Source organism: Tetrao urogallus (assembly GCF_951394365.1).
Source record: "Tetrao urogallus genome assembly, chromosome: 1".
NCBI classification, from domain to species: Eukaryota; Metazoa; Chordata; class Aves; order Galliformes; family Phasianidae; genus Tetrao; species Tetrao urogallus.
This window is the reverse complement of record NC_136813.1, coordinates 159,099,213-159,115,550: the sequence shown is the minus strand read 5'-3', so window position 1 is coordinate 159,115,550 and position 16,338 is coordinate 159,099,213. Positions and strand designations below refer to the sequence as shown.

The following is a 16,338-nucleotide window of genomic DNA, read 5'->3' as shown; positions in this document are numbered from 1 at the left end:
TTAGCTTTTAAAGTGGTTCCCCTCTGTTCTCTTCTCCCAGTCCATCCCTGATCATCTTGGCAACGCCTATAGATTGTGCTCAGAAGGCTCTCTGAGCCATGTCAGCTGGGAGCTGGATTGTGGACACTGGAAAAAAAGTTTGTTGAAGATGTGAACCCCAGCTACTGTTGGTCCTACTGCCATGGTACTGCTGCAAACTTCCCCAGCAGTGACCCCAGAAAACAACAGCAAAGGAAGCAACAGCACTGTGGGTAACAAAATTATTTTCTTAAGCTTTTTTCCATTTGAGGTAGCATCCTTCCTTTGGTGAACTTAAACCTAATGGTAATAGAAGTGCTTCCTTCCGCTACATTTCCCTTGGGAGCCATCTTGTTGGTTCCGTGACCTAAAATCAGAGATTGCTGCCTTGGCACCCTTCCTCTAGCTTTCATCCAACAGCCCTCAGTGCCTCCAGATTTCTCCAGTTCCCACTGTGTACATGCTTTCTTTGTGAAATATCACTTTGAATGAATCTCATCAGTAGGGGTCTTTTTTGAGGGAAATATATTTTTTAGATGTGACCACATCTGGTGATTTTTTTTTCCAGCAAAAGATGTAGGGGCTAAATAATGAATTACTCACACTGGATTTATTTACCAAGGCTCATAAAATCCTGCAAGCATAAGTCACATAAATAAGCACAAAAAATACCTGGGGATAGAGTAAAATCTAAATTTCTTGTTGGCAGTATTTAAATGAAAGTTCATTGTAGAAATTCTATAACTTACAGAAAAAATTATCACAAAATATGAATATCACACAGATAGATGTGCCAAATGTCAAAACATGCATTAAGATTTTGACTTACAATATACCATTATGATAAGTATAACAAAATAAATATAAATCAGTAGCTATTAATTATGACTGTAACTAGATCTAGAAAATCAGGAGACAATGAATTTCACATTTTCTACAACATTTGAAGTAATTTTAGAAACTTAAGATAAAGTAAAACACGGATTATATCTAACTTTGCATAACTCTCTTCTCTGAATTTTTCTGTTTATTTCACTATTTATTTGGTCTGAAGCCCAATATTTTAAATGGCAAAAGGGGTGATTAATTCATTTAAGAAATCAGAAATACTCCAACTTTTATTGCTTGTAGGTTTAGTAAAGCTTTTAGGGAATCCTCATGTGCAAAATGACAACTACACACCTGAGCCCTAACTTTAAAAACCCCATATATTCCATTAACCTTGTACCCGTAACAGAAGTTTGAAGAATCTCAAGTGTTTGTAGGACTGAATTTGAAACTAGTTCTAAAATTGTTGAACTGTCATATGAAAATAATTTCTTTTTTAAAAAATAAAGATCCACCTTTTACTGTGAAACCATCACTGAAGGCAGATTGGCTTTTTTTTCCATTTTTGAAGAACAACTTCTTCAAAATACTACTTGGCTTTTCGGTTTTTTAATTTCCAGGAGAAAATCAATACTTCAGTAGAAAAGCAGCAAAAACATTCATTTCTTCACAAAGCCCATCTTTTACCAGTGGAAAACAAAGTAAAATATTTCAATGGAAAAAAAAAAAAAAAACTTCCATTATTAATCAAACCTTTAAAAAAAGAAAAAATAAAAGAATTGAAGAGTAATCCTCTGTCATCATTTTTCTTTTTGTACCCCAATCATACTTGTACCCCAATATACCAAATATTTCAGACCTGAAAAGTATCCCAGGTCTGAAATATTTGACCCAAACTCTGAGTTCTACTGAAGTTTGTTCTTACTATTCTGTCACTTTGAAAGCAAACATTTAATTTATCACAGCAAAGAACAGGAGTTAATTTGTCAACTTGCAACCTCTCTCTTACCTCAGTTCTGATAATGAGGTTACAGCATAAACCCGACCTTCTTGGCCAAAACTTCAAACTGCATCTCTGAGACATTCTCTGTTTTACTCTTCAGAACTGTAGAAAAGATGAGTTGCCCTATTCTTCCTATTTTCAGAGAAACTTGTGCATTCTTCTAGTCTAAAACATATTCTTTATTATTAAGTATACATTTCCAGCATCACTAGGTTACCAACATAAATCAGATTTCATAACTGCAAGTAATGTTAAAAATGCCACTGGGAAATGGTTAAGAATTGAAAAACAAAATCTAAATTTAATGTCCCTGATCTAAATGTGTATGTTTGGTGGCCCTGCTAGGCAGGGGGGTTGGAACTACATGATCCTTGAGGTCCCTTCCAACCCAGGTGATTCTGTAATGTCAAATGTTTCCAAAGTAAAATGGCAATACTACTTGTTGCTGGTTTTCTCACTTGTTGGTAGCTTGATCTGGTAAGAACACAATATCCTGAGGTCTATGACTGGGATTTCTCATGGCTGGACACAAACTTCAGGGGTTTGGATCTCTGAATGCATGTTCATCACCAGGGGTTCTCTCTGTGGCTGACAGAAGAGAACAGGCCCTCAGAGGACACCTCACTTCATCTGCCTGACATCCTTGCTGCCAAAGGTTCTGGAGATATATGTCTACAGCACTGTCTCTGTGGGAGCCTATGGGCACCAAGATTTTGTTGGCTATTTTTCTGGCACCCAAGGTAAGGGACATGACTAATACAAGGTCACTATGAAAACGTGTAAGCCAATTGTACTGGCTTGCTGGATCAGAGGGTTGGTCGCTGCTTTGTTTTTCATTCCCAGTCACTGACTAGAAGTTCTTGTCACATAACAGCTGGATCACTGACAGATTCAAAATGAAAGCATGAAGCCATTTTTGAGCAGATTACTGCTATGGAAGCCTTATGTCAGGTTAAATCAAACAGTTGGCGTTGTTGTGGTTTAACCTGGCATGTGGCTGAGCACCACAGTCATTTGTTCACTTACCGCATTCCCAGTTTGATGCGAGAGAGAATCAAAAAACCAAGTAGAACTTGTGGGTTGAGATAAAACTATTTACTAAATTAGAGAAAAAGAGAAGGATAATCATTATGATAAATATATACATATATATACAAATATATGAACATATATAACAAGTGATGAACAAGGAATTGCTCATTATCCCCCAACCAAAGCTCAGCAGAAGAGAGCCAGATGAACTCCCACTCCCTTTAAAATTCCTTCCACTTGATGTCATACAGTACACAATATCCCTTTAGCCAATTCAAGTCATCTGTCCTAATTCTGTTCCCTCCCATCTCCTTGGACCCTTCACTGAAAATGGCCTTGGTTCTATACAATGCTACTTAGCAGTAACTATTGACATCTGTGTGTTATCATTGTTTTTCTCCTAGAACTAAAACAGAACACCATACCAGACACTCTCAAGAAAAAAATTCCACCCTAGCCTAAGCTAAGATGGATGTCTAAGTAGCTGTCTTGCATTTTCTGAGAAAGGCATGAGTCCCACCAAACCAAAAACATTAGATATCTTCTGTTATGTGCAGCAGCAATGACCACTGTGATGTAGTTAACAAGCTAATGCTTATAAATGAGACATGTATTTTTGCCAAATTCTGTGCATGACAAACAAGTATTCTCCATTTTTTAGTTACTCGAGGAAGAATGAATATCAGATCTGATAACCTCTAAATCTGGGGTTATCTATCTAAAATGTCAGTTATTCATTTTTGGGGGGATAAAACACAAAAAAGAGAGAAAGAATCTGAATCTTCTTCTGCTGTTCAGGACTTGAAGGAATTACATTTTAAAGAACTACAAACCAGAAATTTTAGAGACATGGTTGATGAGAAGTATTAACCTAAGACATGTTGTGCCTTAATAAACTTTGTAACCAAGAAAACATTCACATTTAGGTCTAATGAGTTAATCTGTTGAAGTTGATTCTTTTTCAGTTTTCTCTTAGAGAAAGAAAGATGCAAGAATGATTTCCTTTCTAAATCTTTAATCAGTGTATTACAAATGAAAAGGCAGATATCAATATATCTGTGAATTTGGTTAGAGATTTGAAATGTGTAAGTTAAGCAGAGAGCAACTTCCTAGACTTCAGAATAAAACTTCTCACATACACATTAGTTTAGCACTTTTTCTAGTGGTGAAATTCATACAGTTTATCTGATAAGATCTGGCTATGTGTTATCTCAGAAAAAGTTGCTGCAAATAGGTACAATTTTAGAGCCACATGTGGCCCCAGAAATATCATCAGTCTCAGCACATTTTGTATTTAACCATTTCTCTCTTCCAAATCAGTCTTGCTAACAAACTCTTGAACAACACGGAATCATGATCATGAGAGGCTGCATTACTTTCTAATCCAAATATCTTGGTTTATGTACCATGTCATTGGGTAGCAGCCTCCTATATATCCCCAGAGTCCCAAGACCCATGATTAGGTTTTCCTTCTTTACAACCACCTTTATCTTCTTCATCAATACCAGTAATCAACAATATCAGTGATGAGCTTGAGACCGACTATCAATGTCTCTGACAACCTTGCTTCACAGTAACAGGCCAGTTCTGCTCCAGATCACACTCATTTAACAAATATCTATTAGCTACTGATTATGATTATAAATGAAAGGATTATCAGGTGTTTATGGCTGTTCAATGCAATCCATATGCTCTTCAAAGCAGAGTTTAGTTAGCTGTGCTTTAAAGCATGGGCTGCTGGGTAACCATTGGGATAGCTTCAGCTCTGCATTCTCTAGAATACAATTCCAGCAGCAAATTGGAAATATTGACACTTTCTTATTCTAGGTCACTTTAAAAGTATATTCAGACGCTGAATATGTAAATCTTGTAACTGAGTAATGCTCAATACGATGTATTTAAGAGAGGTTTCCTAACATGTCACCAATACTTACTGAGCAGGATGTGGAAACTTTTCTGCACTGGGTTCCCTTGTCTTCTCTACACATAGTTTCAGAGTTAGATAAATGTTTTATAGTTACCTATTCAGCAAAAAAAATGTCTGTTCCGATCCCCAAGTGTAAGCAACAGGGAGGAAAAGTCAACAAAAAGCAAATTTGACAGTAGGTAGTTCTGTCCATTTTTTGCCCCATGAGAAGTCCCCCACCATCTACAACAGAGGTGTTCACAGTGAAGGACGTGGAGCAGATGCGCTCCCTAACAACATTAGGTCAAGGACATCTTGGAATTGCAAACTGTCTGTGACTTGCCTAGGGTAGGAGTGAGGAGAGGAAAATAGGGCAACGGAAATTAGAATTGTGTGAACAACAGAGTTTCTGTTGGGTGACCCAACTGAAAAATCAAACAAAAAAATTAATTTGGAGTCAGCCCAAAGCACTCATCCAACTCAAAATGAAACATCTCACTTTGCTTTCAAATCTCTTTTTATCACTTGAGACAAAATGTAAGTAAAGCTCTAAACCAAAGCACTATTTCCAAGCGCAAAACTATTTTCTTTAGAAAACATCAGAATGAAATATTTCAATTTGATTTCCCTTTTCTGAGCTGTAACTATTGACTGAAATGAAACACAACTTGCTTGACTGAAAGAACCTCTTTATTTTCTTCTGGTCAGTAACTGCCCCAGACATTTCCCCTGCTGTAAGGGAAATCCTACCCACCATCCTTCACACATCCAAAAGCCACATGTGTCTTGCAAGAAAAACTTAGTAGGACATTCTGCATATTCTGCTGTGTGACATTTCCAGGGCTCCAGCTCATTAGGTTTCCATTGTAGAATCTTTTAGCTGGTGGTTTTCAAGATTAGAGAAGTTAATAAATAGATGAATGACTGTCTTTTGCATCTGTGGACAAATGGTTTGTTTATGTTGAGCCAGAACATAGAAAGCTCAGGAGATGCACCTGACATTTCTGGATAGGTAGGGCAGCTGAAAAAGAGGGCAGCATAGAAAAAGTAGAAGAAAGAAGAAAGTTAATCATCCATTGGTAAAGAGATTGTATCAGTGAGCAATAGTACAAGTAGTTCTTGATCTCGTCTTTCTAAATAAGGAAGAAAACAAGTACTTCTAGAACAAAGCCATCTTATTCTGTTCAGAGGCATTACCTTCATAAACTTCAAATGGAGATCAAACAAATCACACCTGGATAATTCCTTTTACCTTCCATCACCTGTAAAGGGAGCTAGGTGTATCTTTGGGAGAAGGTCATGAATAGACAGTGAGATAAATTCCCTTATTTGTTTTTAGCTTCCTTCTCTTCGCTGTCAGCTGTTGCAAGTTTGAATGATAAGAGAAAGGATGTCAGCCAAGAACTCTTGACAGTATAATTCCTTATCCCACAAGTTAGAAAATAAATATCCTATTCGATATAATAAAAGGTTAAATCCCTAGAACTGTCATATGGTAACAAAACCTGGCTGGCTATCACTGTTGGGTCACTTCTTCCTTGACTGTGAACAGGCATGTAATTCATATGTCGTCAGATACAAAGGAGAGTGTGGAGCAAAGCAAACCATGTTGATTGTATCCAGTTTGACAGGTGATGGACATTGTTACCCAGATGGATCATGTATCAGTTTAGAATGTGAGTTCCTACAAATGTTATTTCAGCTCTCATAAAATTTTTCAATAGTGGGTATGGACAATTGCTTCTGTCTTGAAATCCCTTTGGATCACAATCAACAAGGCATAGTTTAACCTGCTTTAATGCTAATTCATTACAATAGTTGATGTAATACATTGCGACTACATCTGGTTTAGCTTCGATTTCTCTTTGAGTAATTGAGGAAGCTACACAGGCAGAAATATTTTCCTGCCAGTATTTTTAGCACATTACAATATCCACTCTTGAGGAATCTTTAAGATGCCTCTTTAGCACACATTTTAGAATTTGGATTTCCCTAAGATGCTGTGTTCACAAAACTTCACCTGTACTGCCAACTCAACTGGATCACTTATTTGAGGAAAACTTTGGTGACTTTTTTTCCCCTTCTTTTTCCTTTCTTTTCCTTTTTTTTTTTTTTTTTTTTTTCTTCAAGATGTGGGCAAGATCCTGGGTGTACCAGAGAGACTTGTCTGTCTGCCCAGGGGACACTGCTGAAGGAACAGATAATGACACCAAGCAATTCTCTTCTGAAGTGCTCCCAAATCGATGGTGCTGCTGAGCACTCTTTCGTCTTAGCGCTATGGGTCAGTGAGTTTTCCTGTAGCTTCTACTACTTGTCCATTTATCTCCATCTCATCTGACTCAAGGGTGGACAGTCTGAAACTTTCTGTTATCAGCTGTTCAAGATAGGACCTTACCTAAGGAGAATTACTTAGGCAGATTCAGCGAACCACACCAAAGACTCTCAGGAGAAGTGCTATTTTTCCAACAACTGTTCACAAGAAAGGCTGATCCACACACTCCCCACAAATCCCTGGCCTATGGTAAATTGAATTTCAGATTTGGTGTCCCCAGACTGAGTTTGGATCCTTTCTGAACACAAGAATACAGCCACTCAGCCCAGCAGCCCCCCAGGCATGATACTTCACCTCCCTGGCCTTTCAGTAAAAGAGAAAAGCTCTATAAGATGGCAGTATTTGAAAACAAATATATTTATTATAATAAATTAAAAAATAAGCATTTATAAAGCAATCCATCTGCATATAAATATTACACGGCGGTTTTAATTTTAAAGTTCACTCTGAAGCCTCTGGTCTCCATAAATACATTCCTGTGACTATGTTTTAATTATTCTGTATAAATACAAGTACTGTATAATTAATACAAAATTATTACCTTAAAATAAGTTACTATTAAATATGAGCAACAAAACTAATTTACGAATGTCTAAAGTTCCAGCTTTTCAGGTAAAGGTCAGAAGAGGGCAACATACACAAGAGAGATTTTGAAGTCAAAGGCTGAAAACTTCCTGGCTACGGAGCACTGCCTACCTTGGCCAAAGCTGACTCAGAGGTGTCAAATCTCAGCCTATGAAATACAGAAAGAGTTGTCTTATTCCAGTGCGGATGAGAAGGATAGGAGCATGCTTTTGAAGGTAACCAGTGTGCAACACTGAAGTGGAACCAAAAGCACTGCTCTGCAGTCTTCGTTTTCAAAGAAGGCAGCAATACTTATCCATCTGTGCCCACCTGGTTTGCTATTTCTGGTACAGATTAAAAAATGTACTGCAGTTATGGGCGGGATTTTTTCCACAGTAGTTAATCAATTTGGGTAGTAGTAAGAGCTTTTGGAGACATTCCTTCAAGACTAATCTGTTTTTTTTTTTCAGTTTTTCTTCTTGTTCCCTCCCTTCTTTGGGGCATCAGTACAAGCATTCTCTATGTAGTCAAACAGTAAATCCAGTTCTCCGATGGCTTTGTTCTTTCCATTCTCTCCCAACTACAAAAGAGCAGAACACAGGTTTTAAAATTTCTACATTTCTCAGAAGATTAAAATTAGGCTCATTGAGGAAACTGCATAGAGAACTTACTTTCCTTTCTCATAAGCAGTTCTGTTAAAGTCGTTATATCATAAAATATAAACTAGTTCATTCAGATCCAGTCTAGTATACGCAGTGACTTGCAACTCAATTTCTAAGGGCTAATTACTACAAGACATGCAGAGAGTTAACATCACAAATGAAGGAACTCTGGAACTGGAAACATCACTCGTCCCCTCTTTAACATCCCTGCAAACTTCACCTCTTACATAAATTCCAGAGCTCGCTTCAAAACTTTGTCAGCTTTAATTTAGCTAAACAACTGGAGTTTTGAACTGCACTTTTTAAAAATAGGGGGAAAATATACCTCTTTCATTTTGCTCTTCATTTCTTCCAGGTTCTTTTCAATATGCTCTCTGTTTCCTGAGTATTTCTAAAAAAGAAAAAATATCCAGAGGTAACATTGACAGCTGCATGTGACAATATGCTGCTTTTTTTTTTTCTTTTCTTTTTTTTTTCCCCTTTTTCATACATTTTTATCAACCTCTAGTTTGATATCTTAGATCTGAGGTTTCCTTTCATATCACTGCCTCTTGCCACTGTTTGCAGCTGAGATTCGGGAGTAGTGACAAGAATCACAGCCAGGGGAAAGAAACCCAATACCACTTACACATCTGCTCAGCTCCGAGGTCAGGGATGCCAGAAACTGTGCCACATCCTCAGCATACGGGTACCGCTCCTTGGCCTCTGTGAGGAGGACGTCCTTCAATATAATCTCTGTAATTCTCTTCATCATGTAGCAGCGGTTGTTCTCCTACGCATGCAAGTAAGAGGTCATGTTAAGTTGTGGAAAGAGGCCAATGAGTGCTGCAGAAGGACATGGGATCTGTCTCTAGCTGGGAGACTCACCCTGATGTTGGCATAGATTTGCTGACCAATAAATCTATTGTCAGTGTCTTGATCTGAGACCCTGGCCTGAGGGGAAAAAAAAGGAAACGTCAGGTGAGGATTAACAGTGAACCCTGAGGATTCATCATTAACAGTTCCAGTGACAAAAAGAAATGGACACTATAAGCAGGTAGACAAGGTACAGGAAGATAAGCTTGGAAATTTTGGCTGTTTCTCTCCAGAACTGCATAAGAATCAAGGTCACAGGAAAGTAAATAAGCAGAAATCTGAATTCCTGTCCCTCTTGTAAACATCAGAGGTCGTAGTGGTTATGATGACTAAACCAGAACTGCGGGTAGCTATCCTCAGCATCTCCACAGTGCTGCATTGTCTCCCACAATACAGCCCTCAAAGATGTATGTGAGGGGGATCCACACATGGTAGAGATGGCCAAGAAACCTGTCCAGGCATAGAGCTGGAAAGCCAGACATGCCCAGCTCTGAGAACAAGAGTAATTAAAGATCATGTCTCACAGCTGTCCCTGTGTAGCAGCAGCCACTCCAGAGGAGCTAAGCAGTTCCCTCGGCCACACCACCGGTGGACAATGGGACTATTCCTCATGACAACTTCTGTCTTACTGCAAATGTCTGTGGGTTTTTTTCTGGAGAAGTGCAGATGAAGGAGAGAGAAATGATGAAGGCAAGAAACCAGGGCACAGAAGGAGGTCCTCATGTGTTGCCATGAAGGGAAAGTGGGTAACCATACCATTTCAGCCAAGGTGTAGGTGCGATTCCTGATGTAGGGCTGCTGGAAGTTGATCTTTCTGAGGCTGCAGGCTTGATGGGCATTGGAAGCCACCCCTGTCCCTTTTGGAGGCAGGGGACTGGTGAGAAGAAGAGGGAGACAGCAACAGCAGCAGAAAATGACCCATACTGAGAAGCTCCTGGTCAGGGTGTGCAGGGTGGCCATGGCTCACGTCTGTCCCAGAGGCTGCAGTTACAGCACTCAGCACTGATGAGAGAGAACAGTGTTAGCATCAGGGAGAGAGAGCAAGGGCAAAGGGAGAGAGGCACACAGGCTGTAAGCCTTACCTTTGCTGTGATTCTAGATGTGCTCTGAAGAAGGTGAGGTGCGCCTTATATAGGGCTATCAACATCTCTCTCAGCTTTTTTGGGGGGGAGTATTGGTGGTGAATTAAAAATGACATCAGCAAGTCTCTTACTTTCCTGTATCTTCTTCTGAGAACTTCCTAACCACTACAAAACCCACAAATACAACTTCAAGGCAATTGTAATCTTCAGGTTCTTATAAAGTAAACCAACTTTTAATGCAGGGACAAAGCAGGGGCTTTTATTGGGACTGGGATCTTGTATCCTTTTCTCATAAAAACATCTGAGAAGTTCATAGATTTGTGCCTTCTGTCCTGATTGTGCCACACTGACTGCATTGGCAGTTCCATGGCAAATAACATCATATATTTATGTTCATCTTCTGTAGTACAAGACTAGTGACCCACTGGAGCTGATGGATGAACACAAATGGTCAGAGATTGCTCCTGACCTTGAGCACTCTGACCAGGTGTGGTTCTCACCCCAAAAAATCCCTTCCCACACTGGGCTGCACTGGAACCATGGGCTGTCTGCCCATCACTGCATTTCTCTCTGGGACATCAGAAACTGTATAGGACCAACACTGAATTCATCACATTCCTTATCCTCACATTCCCATTTTCCAAAAAATGATCCATTTTTCAGGTTGCAACCAGGGGTAATAACCAGAGCTGAGGCAATACACTTATACTTTATCTTCTTCTGACACATTCACATCCTTCAATTCTCCATGCCTCTGTCACCCCAGTTACATCCCATTTCATCTCTGCATGGCTCCACAGCCTTTGGAGCTGCTCTTACTCACCCTGAAGCTGCTTCCAGCAGAGCCACCATCACCATGACCCTTTCCAGGACTCTCAAATGTATCCCACCCATTCTCATACCTGGCTTCCAACAGCAAGCCTGGATTCAGGATGCTGACCACACAGTTCATATGTCAGATGTACCAAAAGACTATTCAAGAACATGTTTATAAACTCTGTTCTGTGAAATTGTCATTTGCCAGGTGAATAAGCCCAGTGGAGGAGCAGGTCAATAAGAAGGTGGGAGGATGCATTATAGGTAGAATGGCAGTGGAGAACAAACTGGGCGGTGAAGAACAAACTGGGAGAAATACAGGCAGAGGCTGTTTCAAAAGGTCAGGCTCTGAAATGCACTCCCATGAACTCCTCTTCAAGGGCTAACACAATCTGATAACCATGGCCTGCTTTGAATTCTAAGCTAGGTTTCTCTCATTTCTCTACCAGTTCATCAGCAGTTCAGATGTCCCAAGCACAGAACAAAAACCACGAACAGAAATTCTGACCCTTTCCAAGGGGAGCAATAGCCCCCATCTTGCTCCACATCCTGACCTCCTGAACTTCTAGATAGCACCTCACATCCCTCCGATCACTCACTCTCATTTGACTTGGTTCCAGTTTGCCTGACCTCTTCTGGTAGTTCTGATCTCACGGAAAGTATCTGTGGCCTGTGCAAGCACATGCTGTACTACACACATCTGTTCAAATTGCAGTGAGGAGACCACATGGTCTCAGGATTCCCACAGTGATGGATATCTAAATAACATCAGGCAGATGGATGAGGAATTAGATGCTGAATCTGCCTCCTGCCCTCTTTTATGCAGTGATTACAGGATCTCTTCTATCTGGCTTCTCTAGTATTTGCAAATCATAGACTGGGATGTATGTATTTCCAGAGGAAGCATTAAGTCATACTTCATGAGCCTCCCTCCCATCTGTGCTGTCGGAAATCTCTCAGTCACACATCATTGGCTGTGCCATGCTGTCTTCCTTCTGAGACTTGCAAAATGTGCTTATTTCATTTGTTTGCTTTATCTCTGCTGCTCATACTCACCTTTATTTTCCAGACGTCGAGAGGAAAATTAAGTTCTAATTAATTCATACTTCATGAACTTCTTTTTTATGACATTTGTAAAGCCTTTGCATTACTTAATCTTTTGCTTGCCTTTGTGGGTTATAACAACATTGCTTCCCTCTTTCTAGCTTGCTGAGAATATGGCCAAGCCCAAAAATGAATTTTCAGAGTCTTTTTGGGCACTAATTTTAGCAGTTCACATGGTTCTCCTTGCACATCAGTCAACAGTTGGACGTTTCCTGACCACTTTTCACATGTTGACTGCTGGTTCTTGATGTACCTCTGAATTATGGCACAGCAATGGTCATGTCTGCAGTTATTCCCCTTAGTATGTCAAGATAAGATGTTTGGGAATGGAGATAGGCCTCCCATATCGCCAGGAGGGCCCATTTTCATTTTCTTTTTGTGATTTTCTGTAGGTTTAATGTTATTTTTAATATTTGAGGCTACTAGTAGTGTTTAAAAAAACTAATAAGAGAACATAAAAAAATTAGTGAGAGAACATACGTGTTATGGTTCTATTCTAGTCAAAAAGAACAAAGGCCTCTCCTCTTCTATAAAGTGTCTTTTGCATTGCATTTCTGAGTGTAATCACTTCAAAAATAATTACGAAATTGTTCACAGATTGCATTTTCTTCTCCAAGAACCATGCATCTATCCTACCACTGACCTCACTAATATAATTTTTAAGCGCAATTATGTGGAGTTTCCCTAATTCATTAAGAAACCATAGCGGTTGAATATTCTCGACAATGACTTCTTGACCCATATTGAACACAGAGGATTTTTTGAGGAGGACTGGAACCCTACATCACGTCTACCTCAAAAGCCACAGGCACTTCCTTCTTGCTTTGAATGAGGCCACAGGTGAATAACCAATACTGTACTTCCATGTTATACTTCAATCTGTGTATCACTAGCACACTGCCATGCAGGAGGTTCCTTCAGCTTTAATACATGTTCAATTAGATGGGTTTGCACTGTATTATTAGAAACATCCTCAGGATCAAGCATCAGACTGGAAACATTGTCAAGAGCAGAGATGTTGAAGACTCTGCGTTGTCCTCTTGGGTCTTTCACCCGACGAATGTAATTCTCGTAAGTATTTGTACAAATATACCACAGATGACAAAGTGCTCAAAACTGAACAGGCAAAACCTCTGAGCTCAAGAAAGATGCAGAGCTCTTGGAACAGGTCCAGAGGAGGGCAACTAAGGTGATCAGAGGGCTGGAGCACCTCTCCTATGAGGAAAGTTTGAGGGAATTGGGCTTGTTTAATGTGGAGAAGTTACGGGGGAGACCACATTGTGGCCTTCCAATACTTGAAGGGAGTATATAAACAGGAGGGAGTATGACTGTTTGTATGGGTGAATAGTGATAGGACAAGGGGGAATTATTTTAAACTGAGACAGGGGAGGTTTAGGTTAGATATTAGGAGGAAGTTTTTCACATACTGGTGAATGGATGGGTGGTGATGCACTGGAACAGGCTGCCCAAGGAGGCTGTGGATGCCCCATCCCTGGAGACATTCAAGGCCAGGCTGGATGTGGCTCTGGGCAGCCTGGTCTGCTGGTTGGTGACCCTGCACATAGCAGGGGAGGTTGAAACTCAATGATCATTGTGGTTCTTTTCAACCCAGGCCATTCTATGATTCTATGAATCTATCTCCATTTTTCAGGTCACTCTCATCCCCTTCGCTTTGCTCCATTATTTACTTAATCAATTTTGGATTACAGTTTTATTTTATTATGATAAATACTTTTAAAATGCACTATCTCATGAATGAGCTAATTCACTGCACTTCATGCAAGCTCTTCTAAGCTAAGATTTTTCTTAGTCTTTCAAGGTTGGAAAAAAGTAAAGCAGACTCTGAAAATATTTCAGATCACAGCAACAGAGTGGCTGAGGTTGGCAAGGCCCTCTGGGTCCATCTGCTCCACTCCCTGCCCAGCAGGGCCACCAGCACAGGGTGCCCAGGGCCATTCCAGGTGGCTTCTGAAGATCTCCGGGGAGGAGACTCCAAAACATCTCTGGACAGCCTGTGCCAGTGCTCATTCACCTTCACAGCACAGAAGTGCTGCCTGCTGTTCAGAGGCAAACTCCTGTGCTCAGGTTTGTGCCCATACCTCTTGTCCTTGCACTGGGCACCGCTGCAAAGAGCCTGGCTGCATCCTCTTTGCACCCTCCCTTCCGATATTTGTTCACACTGATCAGGTCCCCCCCATCATCTCCTTCTCCAGACAGAACAGTTCCAGCCCTCTCGGCCTCTCTTCATAGCAGTGGTGCATTGGACTCTCTCCAGCACATCCATGTCTCTAGTGTATTGGAGGCACAGAACTGGGCATAGCAATCCGTATGTGGCTTCACCAGAACTGAACAGAGGTGAAGGAGGAGTGAGGTTCAAGGCGATAAATCTCCAGAGGAGCCTTATTTTAGTCAGTTCTCTGCCCAGCAATGAAAACATCAGTAATGAAAATTGATTCTTCTTACAGAGTACATACAGTATTTGAAATTCATATTTTTGCCTGTCTTCATCAAAGGCCTAATGATGAATTAGACAGAGAGAATTTGTTGGAAGGAGGATTATATTACTAAAATTGCTTTGCCTGGGAACGTTAGTTGAATCCGGACAAGACCTCTGTATGGGGACGCACCAGTTCTCAGAGCAGATACCTCTGACTCAGGCATTTTCCAGAGGATGTGCGATTCATATACCTCCCATGACCACTTACTTTTATACAGTGAGTAACATATTTCCTCCGTCAGTAACACTTTTGCTTGTATATCTGGTATTCCATCAAACACTTTTTCTGATCTTCACTCAATTCTGTTACATAATCTCTGGATCTATTAAGTAAAGGATTTTATATAGTAAAAATTGTGAAATTGGTATTTCATCTTATATAAAGTCTAAGTGGATGAGAACTAATAATTTCACTGTGGTCTCAATTTTCAATTACATTCTACAACAGGTGATCCTTCCTGGCATGAAAGCCTTTATTGTCACCTCAGAAACGCTGACATAGTGGAGCTCCAAGATAAAGCCACCCAAAGTCACACTGAGACAACACTATGCAGATGTTTCTGATAGTACTACTGCTACCCCAGGATCCCTGATGCTGTAACTTCCACTGCAGTGTCAGGAGGATTCCATGGTGAAAAAGAAAACAGTAATTAACGGAGCCAGTGGAAGTGCAATAGATGTTAGCCCAGTGGCTCTTCTTCTGCAAACTGTTGCTGACATCGATAAAACATGAAGAAAATTTTAGTTGGACTTCCCAGTGGATCCATCATGTAGCCTACGTGGATGGGAGAAAAGAGTGCTGAATCCATCTCAGTGCACACGTCTCCATTCCTCCATAGGTACCACTACTCATCCTTCCACCAAACAGTTCTCCTACCTCAGGATGTAAAATCAAGCACACGCTCTGTCACTTTGTATAGTGACCTACATATCCAACTGTGTCTCGCAAAGAGTCAGATCAGGTGAACTGAAACTTCTGTGCTTCCTGTTAATGTGGTGTGCTTGCACAGCAGTGACTCAGTGGCATGGCAAAGTGGAATTACTGACATAGTGCACATTGAAGAAAACCACTCTAACTAGGAACAGAATTACGCAAGCTGTCTTATAATCTGAAATTCAGTGGTACATGGTTACTTAGTTTAAGAAATAACCTCAGCATCATGCACCTTGATTTACCAAGTAAAGGCTTATCACGTAACAATTTCACATCATTTTCAGTAATTAAAAATGTTCTAAAAGGAAGCAACAAATTCAAGGTGAAGTGCTTTTACACAGACACTGCCCATACATCAGCACTTTCTATTGAGGCTCCTGGAGAAGACCTCAGCTGCTCAGTTACCCTGTACGACAGGGTGCTAGAGAAGGTCACAGCTCCTATCTCCTTAACAGTGGCCTTCTAGTTAGCATCTGTCTCTAGGAAGCCAATAGCCCGAGCCCCAGCCCTTCTCCAGCCCTAAGTGATGCAATTGTCCATCCTCAGGAGAATAATGTAGCCAGCGAGCTTCCTGTTGGATTGGGGCTATTGTCATAGATAATAGAACATAAAGATTTATGGATCAAACATAAGATTTATGGAGCCAAAAGGAGTCCCAAAGAAAACAACTGCTGCCTAGCACTTAGGATGCTGTTTTCCTGGGTT

General features: G+C 40.4%; 1 protein-coding gene across 1 annotated transcript; it reads right to left on the bottom strand.

Moving 5' to 3' along the window:
- Positions 1–8,149: 8,149 nt before the first annotated feature.
- IL22 (interleukin 22) lies at positions 8,150–10,160 on the bottom strand (the record flags this gene model as incomplete). The annotated part of the gene is made up of 5 exons (XM_079541288.1): positions 8,150–8,263; positions 8,671–8,736; positions 8,974–9,117; positions 9,213–9,278; positions 9,957–10,160. The coding sequence occupies 5 exons, from the start codon at positions 10,158–10,160 to the stop codon at positions 8,150–8,152; spliced, it is 594 nt and encodes a 197-aa protein (XP_079397414.1).
- Between the last annotated feature and the right edge of the window lie 6,178 nt (positions 10,161–16,338).